This window comes from Dama dama, chromosome 15 (assembly GCF_033118175.1).
Source record: "Dama dama isolate Ldn47 chromosome 15, ASM3311817v1, whole genome shotgun sequence".
Classification (NCBI taxonomy): domain Eukaryota; kingdom Metazoa; phylum Chordata; class Mammalia; order Artiodactyla; family Cervidae; genus Dama; species Dama dama.
This window is the reverse complement of record NC_083695.1, coordinates 47066439-47089355: the sequence shown is the minus strand read 5'-3', so window position 1 is coordinate 47089355 and position 22917 is coordinate 47066439. Positions and strand designations below refer to the sequence as shown.

Genomic DNA, 22917 nt, shown 5'->3' with positions numbered 1-22917 from the left:
GCAATAGGGTTTTATACAAAAGACATCCCTTTGCTGCAATGTTGGACACTTTCCTTTCTCTATTCAACACAAATATGTACAGCTTCCACATATAAATGCATACTAAGAAATTCCTATCTGCTACTCATTCAACACTACAATGAATGAAGAATTAACAGCCTCAGCTTGGTATTAGCAAGTACTCTAGACCAAGGAAATGTTCTACCGAGTGGTATTTAAATATCCATTTGGGCTAAGAATAATTATAAGAAGAGGCTATTAACTTAATTGAACCTTAAATGAAAACTATTAACTTAAATGACAATTGATGGAATATGGGAAACATATTTGGAGATGTTTTTGCATCTGCAGCAAGTTGAAAAAAAAAATACTGAACATATGACATCCAGAAACCATGTACTCTACCACTAGAGATGACTGCAAAATCTGAAAACTTAGAAACCTACAAAAAGACAACTTCTTCTGAGTAAAACTGTTCACACCATATGCTTTTATAAATTATTATCAGAAAAAAACTGGATCACCAGAGCTTATTCTAGACTGTTTTAATACAAAGAACAAAAATAATGAAGCTAAAAATGATATTTCCCCCCATACCTGTTCTTCCCTCTCCTTTTCTTTGGTTTTACTTCTGTAGACTCTAGCAGAAGTGGCATCCTGGGATGGAATGGCAGAGATCTGATGCAGTGGCATGTTCATCCCAGCCTCCTGTCTGATCTTCCTCTTTACGGAAGAAAGTCTCCAGTGGTAGAGTCATTTTGGGCCATGGACTTCAAGCTGAGAGAGAGAAGGGAAGGTAAGACATAACTGGTCTGAAACACTTAAAATTTCCAACAGTGAGATTAACATTTTATATTTATATTCATATTTATTTAAATAAGTTACAATGTCTAACATAAATACTTCATCTTCAAAAATGACAGAATATAAATGCCTATGTGGGGTAAGAACTACAACACTTTTCTCATATAAGATGGGAGCACCTGAAAAAGTCTGGTGGATCAGGTACATGTATGCCTGTGTGCATGCTCAGTTGCATAGTCCTGTCAACTCTTTGCAACCCCATGGACTGTAGCCTGCCACACTCTTCTGTCCATGGAATTTCCCAGGCAAGAATACTTGAGTGGGTTACCACTGCCTTCACCAGGGATCTTCCCAACCGAGGGAGAAAACCTGTGTCTCCTGAGTCTCCTGCACTGGCAGGTGGATTCTTTACCACTGAGCCACCTGGGAAACCCCCAGGTATGTGTACAATCAGATATTAATCTTCCAATGGCAACTTAGTTTTTAAACATAGCAGTGTCATCCTTTAATAATATTTTTGAAGTTACACATTTTTTCTTGAACCAGCTGATATCAGTAGTGATCTTTCCTTAAAACCACAGAACTTGAGTCCATATAATGGTGAGAATAAAAGTTAAGAAGTCTAAAATAAGTTTAAGATATCTATGATCCATGTTTAAACTTCTGAAAGTCTGGACTCTCTAGACCTGTTACTGGCAAAGGTCTCCTACAGAGAGCCAGAAGCAAGTATTTTATACATTGTGGGCCTATTTGTTACAGCTACTCAATTTTGCCAATGTAACATGAAAGTACCCATAGTGAGTATGTAAACAAATGAGAATGGTCACATTGCAATAAAACTTCACTTACAAAAACAGGTGGCAGATTAGATTTGGCGCATGGGCCTGGGGTTTGCTAATCCTGCTCTAAGAATATTATAGGGAAGAGGAGGGTCATCCCAGACATTCCTGGAACCATTGAAGGCTGCCTGTAGGTAAAGTAACATGTCTGAATAAGCTATATTCATGGTTCCAGGCAGCCCTTACTCTTTTTTCTAGTTTTCTCCTACATTCCTCCAAAGTGCCTAGCAACTGAATTATATGTTCTTTATCTCTGCCTACACAGAGATCTATCAAACTCTGTGTACAAAACCAATTAAATATAAACTATCCAAAAAATCCATAATGTTTAACAAGATAATGTTTGATGCTGCTTCAGTTTTAACAAAGGATGGAAGCCTTAATCCAAAAGAATGAATCTCTAACTTGGGGATTTTCGTTTATTAAACATGTACTGGAGCTGGGGAGGTAGACAGGGCGGGTGAACAACGTAGGGCCTGATAACACTAAGCTCACACTTACCAAGCAGCCATTTGTTACCCCTCTCCCCTAACTGTGCTCAGGACCGAAGGCAGGTGTTTGAGCGGCTGCTCCCACCTCCGCAGTGTTACTAACCAAACTGAAGAGCAGCAGGACTCACAGAATTGATTTCTTCCACAGGACTCTGATCAACCAGCAACAGGAAGGAACAAGAAGCCAGAGAGACTCAACACACGTGAGAAGACAAGCCAAAAGAAAATCCTGCTTTTAAAGAGCCTAGTTTAATAAGTTACAAGTAATCACTGATAGCCAACAGAACAGGAAAAGAGAGTCAGTAATATTGAAAAAAGTGAAAGTGAAAGTTGTTCAGTAGTGTCTGACTCTTTGAAACCCCATGGATTTTAACCTGCCAGGCTCCTCTGTCCATGGGATTCTCCAGGCAAAAATACTGGAGTGGGTAGCCTATTCCCTTTTCCAGGGGATCTTCCCAACCCAGGGATTGAAGCCGGGTCTCCAGCATTGCTGGCAGATTCTTCACCTGTGTCTAGATATTATTATATTCAATAATATATAAAATGTTAAAGTCTAGACATTATACATCACATACTCTATTTCAAGGCTTTGTATGAGGCTGACCCAAGATAGAGCACTGTGCTCAAACAAGTGGTCTGAATACATGTATTCACATTACATAAGACAAGAGGCACTGACCTACTGCTGCGATGTCTTACACTAATGAATCAAATTCCTCTGTGAGAGATGACAAACTCCATGTGGCCTCAGAACAATTACTCAAACTAACCATGCCTGGAGTCCCACCACATGGCATACCAAGAGTAGCCTTTGGTGCATCTGGTATAATCATCATTATTACATCATTGGTACCTGACCATGTCAAGCTTGGGAAGACTATTTATGCCACAGAAACACAAACTGAGAGTATTTTAAATTTTATTGCAAAGTTTTACAGGACCTCCCTCGTTACAGCCACATAAGTTACTCTTCTGTTATACACCCCTACTCCAGATACTATACCTGAAAGCTTGCCTGAAGCATCCCTGTCCTATGCCAGACATACTTAGGATAAAAAATGATAATTTAAAAAACCAACCTACAAAATAAACCATGCCACTTTGCATGTGAAGGTTCATACGAAAAGCATAAAGCAGGTATTACTCATACTATTTTCTTCACATAATTTCCAAGAATCATTTTATAACAATTCAAGTCATGCTTAATTAAGAGCAATAGTTAAACCTTTGCACTATGCCTGACAATCCAGGCATGAGGACTTTAATTTCACTAAAGTTACCTTACAAAATACAAGACACCTAATATGAGAACCCATTATTTAGAAGAACTGAACTGAAAAAACTGATTGCTGAAGAGAATATGGGAATGAATACAGCATGTTTATGGATCGGAAGCCTTACTATTGTTAAGATGGCAGTCCTCCCAAAACTTAGCTACAAATAAAGTAATCCCCATTGAAAACTCTGCTGACTTCTTTGCAGAAGTTGGACAAGCTGATCCTAAAAGTTATATGGACCCAGAATATCCAAAACAATCTTGAAAGAACAAAGTTGGATAATTCATATCTCCTGATTTCAAAACTTACCTCAAACGGATGGTAAGCAAACCATTGTGGAATTGGGTTCAAGACGGCAGCATAGGAAGATCCTAAATTCACCTCCTTCTACAGACATAACAAATAGACAGCTACACAGGAGGATAAATTCCTCTGAACAGAACCTGAGAACTATCTGAACACCAGCTCCACAACAAAGGATAAAGGGTCACACTCAAACGGGTAGGAAAGGCATGCTCTCACCGAAAACTCCACTCTTCGTGTGGTGACGCAAGATCAAGAGAAATCTTAATAAATTAATCAACAAATCAATCAACAAACAAACAAATAAATGGACCTTCTCCCCAAGAAGTAAGGGGTTTATACCCACACCAGACACCACAATCCTTGGGTCCTACATCAGAGAGAAGAGACTCACCCAAATGTCTAGATCTGAAAACCAACAGGGATTATCTCATGGAGAAACTCAGGACTGCAGGGAATAAAGACTTCACTCCTCTCCAACAGAACCACTCACCCCAAGACCCAGAGCAAAGAGCAACAGCTTCTAAAGAGCTTAGACCATATGTGAAGGAAATTCACTTACTGATCTTACAGCATCTGGCAAAGGGGCAGAAGTCTACCGGGACTCTCCAGGGACGGAATGCTGGCAGATGCCATTTTTACAGGCTCCCTCTACCTAGCCGGCGCTGGCAGGCACCATTTTGCACTCTCATTCTAACCTGCCAACAGTGGCGTGTGAACAGCCCTGTTCAAGTCACAGCACCAGTACATGCCGTTGGTGAGCAGCCACACATCCCCATTCCACTCACACAATCCCATGGGAGCCAGCAGGCATGCACAGCCTACACAGGGGATGTCCCTTGGGTGCCAGGCTCAAGCTGACAGGAGGACTGTGTTTCTGGACACCACAAACCCCAACAAGTGCAAAGAGAGTTCAAGAAACAAACAAAAATTAGGGCAAAGGTTAAGAAATAAGGTTCATCTCCCACACAGAGCCACCCCTTGGAGACAGGGAGAGACAGCTGCTTTACATGATACACAGAAAAAACTTACAAGAGAATCAAGCAAGATGAGGAAACAGAGGAACATTCTCCAAATGAAGGAAAAAGGTAAAACCCTAGAGAAAAAAACAACTAATGAAATGGAAATAAGCAATTTACCCGATAAAGAGTTCAAAGCAATGGTCATAAAATGCTCACTGAACTTGGGAGAACAAGGGAGAAACACAGTGAAAAATTCCACAATGAGACAGAAAATATAAGAAATTTCCAAACAGAATACACAGAGCTGAAGAACACAAGTGAACTGTAAAACACTAGTGGGGATCGACAGCAGGCTAAGTGATACAGAAGAACAGACCAGTGACCTGGAAGACAGGGCAGTGGAAATCTCCAAATAGAAAGGCAAAAAAGAGAAAAGAATTGTTAAAAAATGAGGATAGTTTAACAGACCCAAGGGACAACATAAAATGCACTAACATCTGCATTATAGAGGTTCCAGAGGGGAAAGAGAGAAAGAAAGGGACAGAAAACGTATTTGACATAATGGCTAAAAACTTCCTTAACCTAGGGAAGAAACAGACATCCAGGTCCCACAGGCAAAGAGAGTCTCAAACAAGATGAACCCAAAAAGATCCACATCAAGACACGTTATAATTAAAATGTCAAAAGCTAAAGAGAGAATCTTAAAAGCAGCAAGAAAAAAAACTATGCACAAGGGAATCCACATAAGGCTATCAGCTGATTTTCAGCAGAAATTTTGCTGAAAAGAAATATGGGTACACACTGCAACATGGATGGCCCTTGATAACCGTATACTAAATGAAACAAGGACCACATATCATAAGATTACATTTGTGTGAAATGTCTGGAGTAGGTAAATATACAGAGACAGAAAATTAATTAGTGCTTGCCAAGGGCTGAGGTAAGGACTTAGGGGAAGGCAGCAGTGATGGCTAAAAGGGTTTCTTTTTAGGGCAAAGAATATGTTCTAAAATCTATTAAAACATAACTCTCAAAAATATTTATTATGGTGATGGCTGCATAACTCTTAAGTATACTAAAAGGCACAGAATTGTACCATTTAATGAGTAGATTGTAATGGATGTGAATTATATCTCAATAAAGTGAAAGTGAAAGTGTTAGTCGCTCAGTTGTGCCCGACTCTGCAACCCCATGGACTGTAGCTTGTCAGGCTCCTCTGTCCATGGAATTCTCTAGGCAAGAATACTGGAGTGGGTTACCACTCCCTTCTCCAGGGGATCTTCCCAACCCAGGGATCAAACTCAGGTGTCCTGCATTGCAGGCAGCTTCTTTACCATCTGAGTCACCACAGAAGCCCATATTTCAATAATAATGTGTAAAAATATGAAAATCACATGGATTAAGACAGATTACTTTTTATTTTTCCTTTGTGCTATCCCTAATGTAATTTATCTGATGACATGGAGATGGCCACTGTTACCACTCTTCTGGTTTTAAGAAAGGTAAAAGGGAGTACATAAAATTGGCAATCAGAAACCTAAGTTCAAGTCATGATTCTATTAAATATTAATACTAAGTACATGATGTTGGGCAAACTGATGAATTTCAAAGGCTGTTTCTTCATCTGTAAAACAGAAAGGTAATAATCTCTACTCAGTTCACAGAGTTATTGTGAAGCCAAATAAGATTATGTCCACATACACAAATATCAGGGTTTTTACCATCAGCATATTTTCCAGTCTGCTTTTTCAAGCATCTGAAATGATGCCTCTTACTGCTTTACATAAGTCAGTTTATTTGCTTTGTCTTCCCAGTACTATTTTCTGTCCTTCTACACCTCAGTCTGACACAAGATATACACCACTGGGACCTCAAATCCTTTCTGACATTTACTTAGGACCTCTAGCAGCATGACTCCAGGGGGAAGTGTGGCTGACAATGCTATCCCTTTAAGGGGAGAGGCAGGAAGGCCCAATCCAGAAGACAACGAGAGTAGCTTAATAATCAGGCTGTTCTGTGTGCTTCCCAGATGGTCAAGATAAGCGAAGGATTCTGCCCATTTCAACAATACTGGGGACAAATACAGATGACAAAGAAGGCAGCCAGGAGAAGACACAAGATATCAGTGGCAAATCCCCTAGGAGACGATCACCCCGGGTCTGCATGCCTCCATGAATCCTGGCACACAGGGTACCAGTCTCCAGCAGTGCCCTCCTCCTCCCCATTGTGAGCTGCTGAATCGCAGTATCCTGAATGGCACTCTAAATAAACAACTTTAAGTTAAGCCTGTTTTTATCAGAAGAATGGTTCATATAAGAAATGAGAAGCCTATGAACAGCAGCTAGCAGACACACACACACACACAAAAGCATTAGAAGTGAGGAAACCAGTTGTAACACACAGCACTGAATGACCAAGACCAGACCTAGAACAGAACTTGGGGGGAGGAGAGAGACCATTAGAAAAGGAGGACCAACATGACTTCGTGAGGGGTCTAAACTGTCCCCTGGTTTCTGGCTGTGCCTTCACAAGACTGGAATGCAGAGAGGACTGGGAGATGCACGAGGGTTTGGCCACGGGCACACTGAGCTTGACCTGCCGGTGGGAAACCCAAGATATGTACACAGTGGACACTGGGAGTCACCAGCATGTTGTCACATCTGAGTACACAGGAATAGAATCTGGTTTCCAAGGAAAACCTGCAGAATCAAGCATTTATGTCATTAGATGCTATTAACATAATCAAATGATAAAACTCAACACCATTACAGGATTTTAAAACCTTTTAGGAAAAAGCAAAGGAAAATGCCTATTAAAAAAAACCTATCTCAACCAAAACTTACCATTATATTCACACAGCAAAACTCTTAGAGTTTTAAATAAGTTTTAAATTAAAAAGCAAAATAAGCATATTCCTGTCACTATTATTTAATATTAATACATAGTTAGATACTAGGAGAGAAATTCATAAAAATGCTAACAGCAGTTTAATGATGTGGCAATACTAATGACTTTTCATTTCTCTATTTTCTAAACTTTCAGTAACAATGTAATACTTTTATAGTTTAGATACCTATTTTTAAAGTGTTAAAAGCACAAGTCATTCCACATAGGTCGGTAATAGTCAGAATTTTACGTTATTGATGAATGTATACAACCGTAAGAGGACTCATTTTCTGTGATGCATACATTTCTGAAGACCTCATAGAAATCAAGCCTAAATAAAGTAGAAAGTGCATTCTCAGGACACCAATGTTTTCAACTACTGTAGTGTTTGTTTTATGCTCCCTTCAGATTTTTTTCAGCAATTCCTCTAATATTTTTGCAGAGTGCTTTTCCTTAAAAAAAAAAAAAAAAAAAAAGCACAGTGTATTATGGGACTAGCTTGCCTTTCTTTTCAGGGTTTTATTACATCTAACTTTCATTGCAGCTACTGATTTTGAAGACTGCTTTCTTACATATTTTATGCATAGTAAGCCTTTATTGGACTTCCCTGGTGGCTCAGATGGTAAAGAATCTGCCTGCAATGTGGGAGACCCAGGTTTGATCCCTGGGTCAAGAAGATACCCTGGAGTAGGTAATGGTTACCCACACCAGTATTCTTGCCTGGAGAATTCCATGAATAGAGGAGCCTTGTGGGCTGCAGTCCATGCGGTCACAAAGAGTTGGACATGACTGACTGACTTAACACTTAAGCAACACAAGACTTTATTAATATTTCAATGTCATACCACTTTCAGTTCATATATTTCCCGCAAAATGCAACTGCTATGGGATGGTCTTTATACATCCTTAGAAATGGCGGCTCAGAACATGCAGTGCTAAGGACACAGCATTATTAACATGGCAGACAAGGGGAGGTTAGTACTTGTCCACCATCAATAAATCTGAGCATCTGCCCAGCACTAAGACTATCTGTTGCTTACACTGCTTTTTTTCCAGTATATGTTTGTCCCTGTTGCTATGGCCAAAAAAAAATCTGCAGCAGGAACCATTATCTTTCACAGAACACAGAAAAGAATAATAAACATGGGCTATTAGTAAATGTTTTTTTCTTTTAATGATGGTTATAAAAGAAACCTCTTGTTCCAAAATAGTGAAAGACTTCTTTCCACCAGAGGAAAAGAGACTGTTCTCTCTTAATAACAGATTTCCTTGTATGAAGCAAGCCCTTGTGTATCTGACCATGAGATCAGGCACTTCTGCTGTTTAAATGACAATTTATTGTAAAAGTCCCTCAATTTCCCGCCACCAACCATATAAACCTGCCCATTGCCCTCAACCCTTTCATGAATTAAATAAATTACATTATGCAGTTCAGGGAAGAAGCAGCCCCAGCTCTGTTAGTGTACCTGGGCTCTTTGCCATCCTCCCCACCTGGCTATTCAGGGGCCTCACTCTAACATCCACCCCCCTTACCCCATATTGTCATCCCATCCTTTCTAAAGACTCCTTCATGTCAACAAAGTAACAGAATCAGTTTTCCCCAAAAATGCATAGAACACGTAGTTTATATCACTAGATGCTGTAGAAAAATAATAAAAATCTACACTGATACAGAATTTCAAAGTGCTTTTTGGGTCTCTCATCTTTAAAAACAGAAGTAGAGAGAAAATGCTTTCAATGCTCCTATTCACTCTCCCTCTATAACCACTTTTTAAGTTACATTTCAGTGCTCTTCACTTTCTTGAATTCAATGCAGTCTATCTAATCTCTGCTCCCTGTTCTTGGCCTTTCTCACTTAGGAGAAGAGCTCTGAATGAAGGAACCAAAATAATATATACGCACAAAAAGGAAAAAAAAAATCTCAGGGAAATAAAGATAACTTTCTAAAGTTTTAAAATTCCTTTTAAACAAGTCAATCAACATCCCTATAGATGTACAGCCGGGTAATAAATTTCCCATGCACCCTTTTACGGTAAACTCCTGGAAGATGTACTCTAGCAAAATAAAGGACTAAATCAAGGAAGAGAAAAACAAAGAATGCACAAAACAGCCATTATAACTTAGGAGGGGCACGAAATGCAAGTTCCAGGATTGCAACTGCACTGCTGGCCTAGAGACTCCTGGTACAGAGTGGAGCGGACACAAGGAACACTTCCAGAAGCAGGTCTCCAGAACAAAGGAAGTCTCAACAGGGAAGACGGAGTAACAGATAATACCAAGGACATCTTAGAAGAACTAAGATCGTCTAATAACGATCATACCAGTGAAAATATAAAGTAACAACAACAAAATTATAGTAAAAAGACAGCATAATCATTTGGTTCTAAAGTGAACAATAAATAGTTCAGTATTGATTACAGTGTAAGTATTATAGTGATATAAACAACATCATGACAAACATAACCGGAGGATGGGGAGAAGAGAAATGGGGTATAAAAGGAAGTCAAGGGATAAGGTCTAATATTTACAAGTCAAGAAACAGCATGAGTGCATCATCTGAAAACATGGAGGCAACAATCAGAAGATGCAATGATGCCATATATGTAGCTGCCTCTGTGGAGCAGGACAAGGGCTGCGGAGGAGTGGAGCAAAGGACTACCATTTTTCATTGTAGGAGGTTGGGTACTACCATCTCCTACACACACTTATAAAATTCAGAAAAATACCAAAACAAAGCTAGCTTTTACTTACTTATATTTAGTAAAGAAATGTGTAAGTCTTATTTAACATTAAGTATTAGGTCCCATTTAACATTAAGACCTAATCTTAAACTCTTTAGGGGCCAAAACCTGACCTGAACTAATAGGAGGCTACTTATAGTTTCTATTAATACTTATGCAACTCAGTATAAATATTATACTTCAATAAGGAAATATTAATGAGTTTTATGGGTATTACCCCAATACAAGCACTATTACATACTATGTATAGATTACCTTTCGAGAATTTGAAAATTTCTGAAGTTTAAAGTATTTCTGACCTAAGATGTCTGGAGAAGAGAGTCTGGGCCTCCATTACATTTTTTTAAAAAGCTGTGTGCATTTATTACTTTTTTCATTTTGAATATATTTTTAAGAAATAAATGGAGAGAAATTATAAACAGAAAACAGGAGACTCATGTGACCTCAGAGAGAACAATACCTATATCACATATTTTTACCAAATGTGGCATTATACCTGGGTCACAATTTAGGTACTGAATAAGGATATTCACTCTCTCAATGAAAAGTTTAAAAAGAAAGGAAAAAAGAAAGGAATAAAACTTCATCTGACTCATCGTTTGTCTCCTGGGATCATCCCATCTATCTTGCTTTTCTAGAGCAAAACAGGGCTCTTCCTCTATACCCTAGAGCTCTTCTACACTCAAATTGACATTTTTTTACCTCCCATGCACATTTCATCTCATCACAATCTAGCTTCAGTACAGTAAGGTCAACAGTCATCTCCATGGCGGCTAAGCCTAAAGGACATTTCCTGAGCCCATGTTATTTGACTTGACACATTTACTTCCTCACATGACAGTGAATCTTCTGGTTCCTCAAAGCTCCGTTCTACCCTCTCCCAGTCTCTGGGCTTCCCTGGTAGCTCAGACGGTAAAGCATCTGTCTACAATGCAGGAGACCCGGGTTTGATCCCTGGGTTGGGAAGATCCCCTGGAGAAGGAAATGGCAACCCACTCCAGTATTTATGCCTGGAAAATCCCATGGGCCGAGGAGCCTGGTGGGCTACAGTCCATGGGGTTGCAAAGAGTCGGACACAACTGAGTGACTTCACCATGTAGTATGAGGATAGTTTGAAATACTACTTTAAAATTGGAAGTGACTGGAACTGTCAGCCTCACACTTCTGAGAACATACTTACAAACTGCAATAAAATCAGCAACTTGAACAGCCATAGATATTTGTCTCTGAGATCGTGAGATCTCTCTGAGTCTCATTCTGTGTTCCCTTCTCCCAAGTTATCAAATCCGTATCTCTGGCTCCAATGACCACCTCTACGCATTTTACTCCAAAAGAAAATACTGATAAATCAGATGATCAAATTTAATAAGACTTCTGTGCTCTAAAAGTCATCATCAAGAAAGCTAAAAAGATGAACTGAGGGGAAAAATCTGACAATCATCTATCTGATAGACTTGTATCTAGAATATCTAAAGAACGCCTAGAACTTAAGACAAACAACACAATTTAAAGATGGGCAAAAGTTTTTAATAGCCATGTCACCAAAGAAGATAAATGAATAGTTAGTAAGCTCATGAAATGATCTGCAAATTAAAACCACAATGAGGTAATACTATATCCCTCCTGGGCTTCCCTTCCTGAGCATCCCTGATAGTTCAGACTGTAAAGAATCTGCCTGCAACGCAGGAGACCCAGGTTTGATGCCTGGTTCGGGATGATTCCCTGAAGAAGGGAACAACTATCCACTCCAGTGTTCTTGTCCGGAGGATCCCATGGACAGAGGAGCCTGGCAGGCTACAGTCCGTGTGGACACAAACATTTGTACATGACTGAGTAACTAACATATCCCCTGTAGAAGGGCTATAATCAGAAAGACCACTGACATCAACTGTAGCATGTGGAGAAACTGAAGCCCTCATATACTGCCCTTGAGAATGTGAAGTGCTTTAGAGACCTTGGAAAACAGTCTTGACAGTTATTATAAGTCAAACGTAAACTTAAACAACAATAACAACATCCTCAGGAAATCCCACATTTACAGGTCTTTATAGCATTGATGAAGAACCTCTACTTCATTAACAAGGATCACAATTGGAATTTTACTTTTGTTAAATTCTTTAATTAATGACATTCACCCTTACTGGGCAGTAAGCTCCCTAAAGGCAGAAATCCTATCTCACTTTGCTCACCTTTGTATTAGCACTCTCTAGCCCAATGTTGTCACATAATATCCATTCAGTAAATATTGACTAAATCAACTTTTCTCCCACAAGAGCCAGAACTAACTAGGAATTTCATTTATAACTCAAACTATAACTAACACTGTTTACTGTCTCAAATGCTGATCAAGTAGCACAGTGAAAATTTAGACAACACAAAAATTCAGTATTTTTTATCCTGGTACAATTCATATCAATTGAGAAGAAACAACTGATCTTTAAATATGTGCAACAGTTTGACCACATCAGACTAAGTCCAAAATTGTAATAATTCAAAATCCAATCCAAGTATTTTTAAGAATAATTCTAAAAGGTTACAATTATAAGTTGTTAAGAACTGAGGATAAGAGCTCTTTTAAGAAAGAGAAAAACAAAAAAAAAAAGAAAGAAAAACAAGTTTCATAAAATTCAGTTTAGCAATTTCAATCTTTGAGTCAGAAATACGCTTAAGAATAGGTGGCAAGTTACTAAAGAAGGGCGTAAAACATGCTACTTCACTAACAGCATCCTTGAAAGGCCTATTCCCCTCACTCAACCAGGGAAGAATGCTCTCTCACAAGCAACTCACATCTGGCCACTGTCATGCCCACACCAGACCAATAGGTAACAAGGCATCAAGATCACCCTATTCCCACTCTTTATTGAAATTAAAATCAAAATTAAAGTTCAGGGTTCTGAGAATTTTAGGGAAGATGGTAGAGTAACACTACAAGGCCTCCATATGCCACCCATTAAAAGCAGTCTGAGACAAAGCTTTGACTTGGTCTGTTTAACACTATGATCTTCAAGAACAATGAGCTCATTAAAAATATCAAAATGAATTTTAAAAGGTTAAATGTGTCAGAATAAAGTAGTAACTACCAGAAAATATAGGTGCAATTACTAAAAGTGAAGAAAAAAATGATAAAACACACAAACACATCCCACAGACTAAATGAAGTTTACTCAGAAACAAACAAAAAAAGATTTTGTTAGTTTTAAAATCCCCTAGAGGGTATCCCTGTTACCTACCTCAGTGGTAAAGAATTCACCTGCCAATGCAGGAGACAGGGGTTCGATCTTTGATTCAGAAAGATCCTGCATGCACGGAGCAACTAAACCCGTGCTCAACAACCAAGTCTGTGCTCTAGAGCCTGCGAGCCACAACTACCGAGCCCACGTGCGGCAACTGCTGAAGACTGCATGCCCTAGAGCCTGTGCCCCTGCAACAGGAGAAGCCACCGCATGAGAAACAGGCACCGCAACTAGAGATTAGCCCCAGCGCACCGCAGCTGGGGAAAAGCCCGCACAACAACGAAGACCCAGCACAGTCAAAAATAAATAAATGAATAAAATTAAAGACAGAAATGTTAAACAAAATAAAATCCTCTAGAATAATTCAGAGTATGACCAGAGGTAATAAACAATAATTTCAATGTTACATGAAGAATAACAAATAAGCAATGCTGAGGATAACTAGAAAATGAAATCCAAAGAATAAAAAATTTTAAAATGATAGTATAAGAGAAACAAACTGAGAAGTATAGAAATAGAACTTCTGAACTGTAATTTTCTGGAGAAAAACACAACAGATGAAAGCACTGACAAATGGTAAATGCTTCACATGAATTATCTCATTTGATTCTCACAGCAGTGCCAGAAGGTAGAGAAACTGTCTTATCTTCCCTTCACACATGGCTCAGAGAAGTTAAGCAACTTGCCTAAGGCTGCTCAGCCATATTTCACTAGATGTAGTAGCCTGTGGCAATTTACAAGGTGAATCTAAAATATGTAGGTTTTTTTCTTTTTCATCTCACTGTAGCACAGCTGTTAGAAAAAGACAAAACCTGGTGTGTTGTTGGCTTTACTATGATAAAGAAGAGGTATGATCAACACGGATACAAAAACACAGAATCCACAGTTTTAAGCATTAAATAGCAACATGCTTTTTGCTGCAATTTTGTCTGCATAGGGGGACATCTGACCAAAGTAATGGATATACTTTTAAAAATTTGACAAAATAATAATTTATATACTTCAAGGCTGTAAGACATGCCTGAAAAGTTAGGTCCAATTTATCACAAAAATTGGATATTTATCATTTTGAGTTGATTTACAAATATGTATCACAAGCCACAGAAAAATACTGCATTTTAAAATTATAGTGCATATTCTATGTTACACATATATTACATATACAATAACATAACCTTAAACCACTACAACTATTTAAAACTAAAGCTATATCTTTAAACTACTCGAGTAGATTATTCAAGATTAATTTTCTAACACGCAACCTGAAAGGCTGGTGAAAAGAAAGTGTTAGTTGCTCAGCAGTGTCCGACTCTGCAACCCCATGGACTGTAGCCCACCATGCTCCTCTGTGCATAGAATTCTCCAGGCAAGAATATTGGAGTGGGCAGCCATTTCCTTCTCCAGAGGATCTTCCTGACCCAAGGGCTGAACCCTGTTCTCCTGCGCTGCAGGCAGATTCTTTACCATCTACCACGAGGCAGCCAAGAAGAAAGAGAGTGGACTCTAGGTATCCCCCAAAATGCTGGCCAGCAGAAGGAGAATGGGCAGCTGAAGAAAACTGAGGGAGCCTGGTGCTGGAAGTCTTGAGCAAACCCAACTGGGCCAGGAGAGGACAGTGCTACAGGCTGCAATGTGCAGTTTAGAATCTCAAGGAACAGAGTAAGAGAGGGGCAGACCAAAGCTGACGGTGAGTGAGTAGCAGATAGGTGAGGCAGGCAGGACTCAGATCCAAACAGTGCATGCCATCTGTGACGCAGAGAGGCCTCAGCAGAACCACTCCACCGTGTGTGTGAATTAGGTGAACCTGAGATGATTACAAGGAAAGGGCCTGGACTCTAATGTCTGAATTTTCCAGAAGAGTCTGAACCTGAGGAAAGCTAAGGAGGCATACCTGTGGGCATTCTTCAGGACAAATACAAGGATACTGAAAACACCAGTTCTTAACAAAAGGCAAAGAGGAGACTTGTTGGGGTTCTTTCAGCATTTCACTTCTGAGAAAGGGAAGTGTGGGTCTGACAGACGTAAGAGAAGGAAAATACCTTCAATGAAGTACAGAACTAATCTTCCTCTAGTTTCTCCAAGCGTTCTTCAATGCTTGTCCTGCAGAGAAAAATCTAATCCTTACAGATGAGGAAAGGGAGACAGAGAAAACGTCAAGGCTGCAGCAGCCCAGAGCCCTTCCTGGGCATGCACCACACTGTACTGGAGTGACTTGCTTACATTTTTGCCTCCCTCACCGCACTGTGGGCTCCTTGAGGGTTCAGGAATGAAGCCTGAATTAGAATTACAGAGATGAATTCCTGCTATTAGTCACAGGATGTTTCTGCTTGCCATTGCTGGGTAACAAACTAACCCAGCCTTAGTTGCCTAAACATCAGCGATTTCCTATTTCTCACAATTCCATGGGCTGACTGCACAGCTCTTCTGCTGCTCTTACCTGACTGATGTGCTGCCGCACTGGGCCCAGGTCAGCTGGGGACCGGGCTCAGTGAGGAGGTTTGGACCTCCCTTTCCAGCTGGCCTTCCTCTCAGCCTTCCTCACAGAACGGCAGCAGCGGGCAGAGAAGCTGACCCACTGCACATGGTGCCTCTGCCTGCATCGTGTCTGCTTATGCCCCCCTGGCCACTTCAAGCCACGTGGCACAGTCCAGTACAAACGGTATGGAAACAGACTCTACCACCTGATTGGAAAACAAGCAGACCCACATTGCAAGGGGGAGAGACATGGAGCGGTGGTTCATTCAGGGGCTATTTTGTGCCATTATTTAACATACATTGTTTTTGCTATTTTTCTCTCTGATAACTACTTTCATTGGTAGAATTTTTATTATAAAGTGTCTTTACACCTATTACATCTAAAAATTTGATTATGTTCCTTAATTTGTAATGTGGAGGGAGGGGGAGTTACTGGGCTCTATTTCTACTTCAGAATGGATCCAAAAACATTTCAAGGCTTAAATATTAGAATTACTACTGGCAGCAATTCACATCATTTGAAGATCTTATGTTTCTTCACAAACATATACATCTTTCGAAGCAATTCATTAAACTAACTGAAGAAAGAATTCTGGGCACATTTTATAACAGAAAAATTTAAGGCAGCTCTATCTCATTTGAAATGCTTTATGCAGAAGAATTCTCATCTCATTACACTGTATAATGTAGCATATAAAGCTGGTGGTACAGACAGCCCTGCACCAGCCATCTGTCATCTCAGGCTGGAGCAAGCATCTTCTCTACTTAACGCAGTAAGTAAGGTAGAGAAATCAGAGCAGGGCCTGCCTTACCATTTAAGAAATATCTCTCCAGCCAGGACAAATCCTCTCCTGCCCATGCCACGGTCAGCTCCACCCTTGTTCATTCTAATCCACCCTCTTGGGATGTTGTACACACTCCATACACTAGGCCAAAAACCTCCTGGCCTTCAGAGCACATTTTAAAATTTATCTCCTCTGTGAGCAAAGAAACGTCAAAACAGGCTCCCCCACTCCTACCTTACCACCCACAACACATACCCAATATTCTTCACAGTTTGACATTTAATTATACACAAAATGCTTCTTCAATATATGTGCTGGTTAGTTTTATGTATCAACTTGAATAGGCCACAGTACGCAGATATTTGGTCAAATATTATTCGAGATGTTTCTGTGAAGGTATATTCATAGATATGATTAACACTTAAATCAAGAGACTTTGTGTAAAAGATATCACTATCCACAATGTGGGTGTGTGTTAGTCACTCAGTCATGTCCGCCTTTTTCCGACCCCACGGACAGAGTAGCCTGCCAGGCTACTCTGTCCGTGGGATTCTCCAGGCAGGAATACTGGAGTGGGTTGCCTTCTCCAGGGATCAAACCCGGTCTCCTGCATTGCAGTCAGATTCTTCACTGTGTCAGCCACCAGGGAAGTGCCTATAATGTGGATAGTAATCATCTACTCATACGAAGGCCTTAAAACAAAAACCCTAGCCTCTCCTAGAAGAAGAGAGAATTCTGCCAGTAGACCTGTGGTCTCAAATTTCAGATTCAATTCTTCTCTCAGTTCCCCAATCTGCCAGCCTAGCTGGCACACTTGGCAGCCTCTACAATCACACGAGCCAATTTCTTAAAATCTATCAATAAGAATCTTTCTCTATCCATCTATCTTTTTATATACTATTGGTTCTGTTTCTTTGGTGAACCCTAAAACAAAATACTATCTAGTTACAGATCATTCCTTACAGTGTAGAAATCTTGGCCTACTAAAAAGGCTGAACTCTCTTTGGACCATTACATATTTCTTTAGCATTCCCTACAGTGTTCTGGATCATCATGTATTTCTTTTAAGCATTCCCCACAGTGTTCTATATAGAGCACAGGTGAAATACTTCTGAAAATTTAACTGGTGTTTCTTTATGACTAAACCTTGAATCCTCCCAGTTTCCTAATCTTTCTGCCTTAATTACTGTGATCGGCACGATAATGTATTACAAAGCATAAGGTGAAAGAAAGAAAAGCAACTCTGGCCCCATTTTCCTCTGGGTAAATCCCAAAGGTAGTTATAGTCTATTAAGAATTGGGAATTTTAATATTAATTTGCACAAGTGGTACAATGTAAAAGTCTTCAGTTTACTGTTTGCTCTATGATCCTGAAACTCAGTTTCCTCCCTCTAGATAGCACTTTTCAGTGGAAAAAACTATAGTGAGAAAAACTTCTTAGTCAGTCATCAAAGTAGTAACCCAGTGCAAGTTGCTCAGTCATGTCTGATTCTTTGCAAACCCATGGACTATACAGACCATGGACTTCTCCAAGCCAGAATACTGGAGTGGGTAGCCTTTCCCTTCTCCAGGGGATATTCCCAACCCAGGGATCGAACCCAGATCTCCTGCATTGCAGGCGGATTCTTTACCAGCTGAGTAACAAGGGAAGCCCAAGTAACCCAAGATCTAATTTTAAAATAATATAAATGCAAACCAGGAAACAGTTATTTGTTTTTAAAGTCAGCTATCACTTCTCAGAGATTTTCACCTCATTATAAAACCCTTCTCTTTGGGAAGACACATAAAACATCTGAATCAAAAAACAGACAAGCATGTACTTTCATACAGACAAGAAAGTCAGCATAACCCAAACACTGAAATAACTCATCTAATATTTTCTGAGCACCTATAAATTCTGTTTGCTAAACATCTCCTCTGCTCTGGACCCTCCAATAACTCCAATCTGTTGATTCAATCTGTGGTAAAGGATGAGTAAATAGAACCAAGTACAATGAATAAGGTAAAAAAATTCAAAACTCTGCCCTTAACCGTTTAAATCTATATTCCACAAAAGATACTTTTTTTTTTTTACTGTAGGGGGAAAAAATAACAAAATTTATGAAATTAGCCATTTTAGGTGTACAGTTTGGTAGATATATATTAATATAATTACTATTATTAATAATATAAATTGTTAATTATTAATATATCAATATAATTACTAATATAATTATAATTAATATATTATGTGGTGTGTTAATTAATATTTAATATATTATAATTTAATATATTAATATAATTAACACTAATCATTAATTATATTCACATTGTCAGGAAAAGATTTCCAAAACATTTTCAATTTCCAAAACTGAAACTCTATACCCTTTAAACAAAAGATGCAATAAATTCACCAAAGTTATAGTAGTAATCATTTCATGGTGCATGTAAATCAAATCACTTTTCTGTATACCTTAACCTTATACAATGCTGTATGCCAATTAGACCTCAATAAAACTGGAAGAAAAAAAATAAACCAACAGCAAAAAAGATGCTTATTCTTAATAGTTTCTACCCACTGCCTATTTTATTCTATACATGAAGTAAAATTATTTTCACAATAAATGTTATGGACTACTAGCAGAATAACAGCAGATTTAAAAAATAATTGTTCAAGGAAATGGAAGAGGTCAGAAGTATGGCCATGAACAGAAGCTCCATATGAACCCCTGTGTAGAGAGAGGGCACAGCTGGAATATGGCTTCACGATCACTCTGAATGCAAATGAGGAGTCAGAAGAGGGGGCCCACAGCTAAAGCAAGTCAAATGAGGCAGCACCAACTACAGAAGCAGTAGCCCTCTGGGGACTGCGTTCAATTGGGGTTTACCACTCCTCCGGCTGCCCCATAGGAAGGATGGCAAGACTGCTGGGAAGTATACAGTGCCAATCTAACAGATGCACTGTGCCACCCCTCATTCAACAGACTTTTAGCTAAATAGGTCTATTCAGGCCTACAAAATAATTACAATAATAATGATGACTTAACTATAAATCTAGTAAAATAACCTACCACAGTATAAATGCTTAACAAAAGTATTGCTTATATTTTTCTGCCTGTTACTATACTTTAAATGTAACTTTGGTGTTTCTATTTTAGAAAGATGAACCCTTATTAAACCACTAGCTTTGAAAATCACTTACATACATTTTCTTCCAAAGCCTGACTCCCAGCTGAGCCTGCACTGGGACCACTCCAGGAAAGATAAGAGGGATTTTGCACATGACTGAGGTTATGCGCAGGGTCAGTCCTGCTAAAGGCCAGTTTACAGAAGTCTGGGAACTCTCAAAGAGGTGGGGGGACTGGGGGTGGGGCACCATTCATTCTAAATCAAAAGTCTAAGTTTAGTCCAAAGAAAGTCACAGAGCATGAGAACAGAATGTGGCTTGGAGAACATGATGCCTGTCATTCACACTACACTGCATAAGACAAGGGAGTTATAAATACAGGAGTTAAGGCACGTCTCAAAAAGACTGTAGAACAATGAAAGTTCAAGGAATAGGCAGCACAGGAAGCAGCAGCTGTTAGTCACAAAACTGAGAGTGGCATGGGTGATAATGACACTGCAGAACTTCCAAAGGTCTGAGGAGTTAACACTGGACAGCTCCAGAAGGAATAAGGAGTGAAGGTACAGTTAGAATCAGGAGGGTAACAGATAAGCCAATCAAGAAATTATTAGAACCCCTTTCCACTCACAAGGTCATGCGAATAAAATATGCCTGGGATGAGTAGTTAAGTACTGTACTCTGAAAAGTGGACAATGTTATCCATGACAAAGGTACACCCTACCTCCTGGCAGAATTTGTATTCAAATGGTCTCTTCAGGAAAATATCTTCAATTAAGGTCCTCCGGACTCTCACAGATTAAATCTGAATAAGAAGAAAAGCTCACAATCAAAATTTACTTAAAACTGCTAATTAAAATACAACTTATGAGATAATTTTATACAATACAAATAGTTCCAGTTATATACTGCTTATAGAAGACACATGATGAATAATAACACAAAAAGTTAAAATAAAAGAATTTAAAATGTTAAATATTAACCAAAATAAAACAAGAATAGCTCTAATAACAAAATATAAGCCAATTTTATCTGTTATTCACTGTAAGTGAGAGAATGTTGAGAAAACATGGTCTTAAAGAATGGAAATCTCAACTGAGAAATGAAAATTATGAAACAGAACCAAATACAAATCCTAGAATTGAAAAGAATGAAAACTTGGATGATCTTAACAGTAGTTTGGAGATGATGGAAAAGTTAGGAAACTAGAAAACAAACTAATGTAAATTATACAAGCTGAAAAAAAAAAACAGACTGTAGAAAAAGAAACACTCTCACAGAACTGTGAAATAACATCAAGCAGAATAATACATGTATGATTGGAGATCAGATGGCGATGAGCAATATTGGAACAGAAAAAGCATCTGAAGGTCCAACAGCTGTAAACCTCCAAAATTTGATTAGAAGACACTGACTTACATTATAAACCCAAGAAACTTAGTGAACCCCACATTCAGTTCGTTCAGTCGCTCAGTTGTGTCCGACTCTTTGTGATCCCATAGACTGCAGCATGCCAGACTTCTCTGTCCATCACCAACTCCCAAAGCTTACTCAAACTCATGTCCATTGAGTTGGTGATGCCATCCAACCATCTCATCCTCTGTCATCCCTTTCTCCCCCTGCCTTCAATCTTCCAGCATCAGGGTCTTTTCCAATGAGTCAGTTCTTCACATCAGGTGGTCAAAGAATCACAATTTCAGCTTCAGCATCAGTCCTTCCAATGAATATTCAGGACTGATTTCCTTTAGGATGGACTGGTTAAATCTCCTTGCTGTCCAAGGGACTCTCAAGAGTCTTCTCCAACACCACAATTCAAAAGCATCAATTCCTTGGCGCTCAGCCAAGCATCAATTCCTTGACATTCAGCCTTCTTTATAGTCCAACTCTCACATCCATACATGATTACTGGAAAAACCATAGCTTTGATTAGATGGACCTTTGTTGGCAAAGTAATGTCTCTGCTTTTTAATATGCTGTCTAGGTTAGTCATAGCTTTTCTTCCAATAAGCAAGCGTCTTTTTAATTTCATGGCTGCAGTCACCATCTGCAGTGATTTTGGAGCCCAAGAAAATAAAGTCTCACTGTTTCCATTGTTTCCCCATCTATTTGCCATGAACTGATGGGACTGGATGCCATGATCTTAGTTTTTTGAATGTTGAGTTTTAAGCCAACTTTTCACTCTCCTCTTTCACTTTCACCAAGAGGCTCTTTAGTTCTTCACTTTCTGCCATAAGGGTGGTGTCATCTGCATATCTGAGGTTATTGCTATTTCTCCTGGCAATCTTGATTGCCAGAAGAAGCTTGTGCTTCTTCCAGCCCAGCATTTCACAGGATATACTCTGCATATAAGTTAAATAAGCAGGGTGACAATATACAGCCTTGATGTACTCCTTTCCCGATTTGGAACCAATCTATTGTTCCATGTCCAGTTCTAACTGTTGCTTCTTGACCTGCATACATATCTCTCAGGAGGCAGGTCAGGTGGTCTGGTATTCCCATCTCTTTAAAAATTTTCCACAGTTTGTGGTGATCCACACAGTCAAAGGCTTTGTCAATAAAACAGAAGTAGATATTTCTCTGGAACTATCTTGCTTTTTCGATGACTCAACGGATGTTGGCAATTTGATCTCTGGTTCCTCTGCCTTTTCTAAACCCAGCTTGAACATCTGGAAGTTCATGGTTCGTGTACTGTTGAAGTTCTGGCTTGGAGGATTTTGAACATTACTTTGCGAGCGTGTGAGATGAGTGCAACTGTGTGGTAGTCTGAACATTCTTTGGCATTGCCTTTCTTTGGGATTGGAATGAAAAATGGTCCTATGGCCACTGTTGAGTTTTCCAAATTTGCTGGCATATTGAGTGCAGCACTTTCACAGCATCATCTTTTAGGATTTGAAATAGCTCAACTGGAATTCCATCACCTCCACTAGCTTTGTTCCTAGTGATGCTTCCTAAGGCCCATTTGACTTCGCATTCCAGGATGTCTGGGTGAGTAATCACACCATCGTGGTTATCTGGGTC

The 22917-nt window shown here is 39.3% G+C and overlaps 1 protein-coding gene across 7 annotated transcripts in view; it reads right to left on the bottom strand.

The window, feature by feature from the left end:
* The window catches only part of MARCHF8 (membrane associated ring-CH-type finger 8), a 110600-nt gene that overhangs the window by 60194 nt on the left and 27489 nt on the right, over positions 1 to 22917 (bottom strand). For 3 of the 7 annotated variants that reach the window (XM_061162040.1, XM_061162034.1, XM_061162035.1), the window contains 2 exons: positions 20624 to 20704; positions 598 to 777 (listed from right to left, as the gene is read on the bottom strand). In XM_061162040.1, coding sequence (XP_061018023.1) covers positions 598 to 699 — 102 coding nt within the window. In that variant the 5' untranslated portion in view covers positions 700 to 777; positions 20624 to 20704. Of the gene's footprint in view, positions 1 to 597; positions 778 to 2262; positions 3421 to 20623; positions 20705 to 22917 lie in introns of those variants that run through there. The other 4 variants (XM_061162036.1, XM_061162037.1, XM_061162038.1 and 1 more) reach the window with 2 other exon arrangements.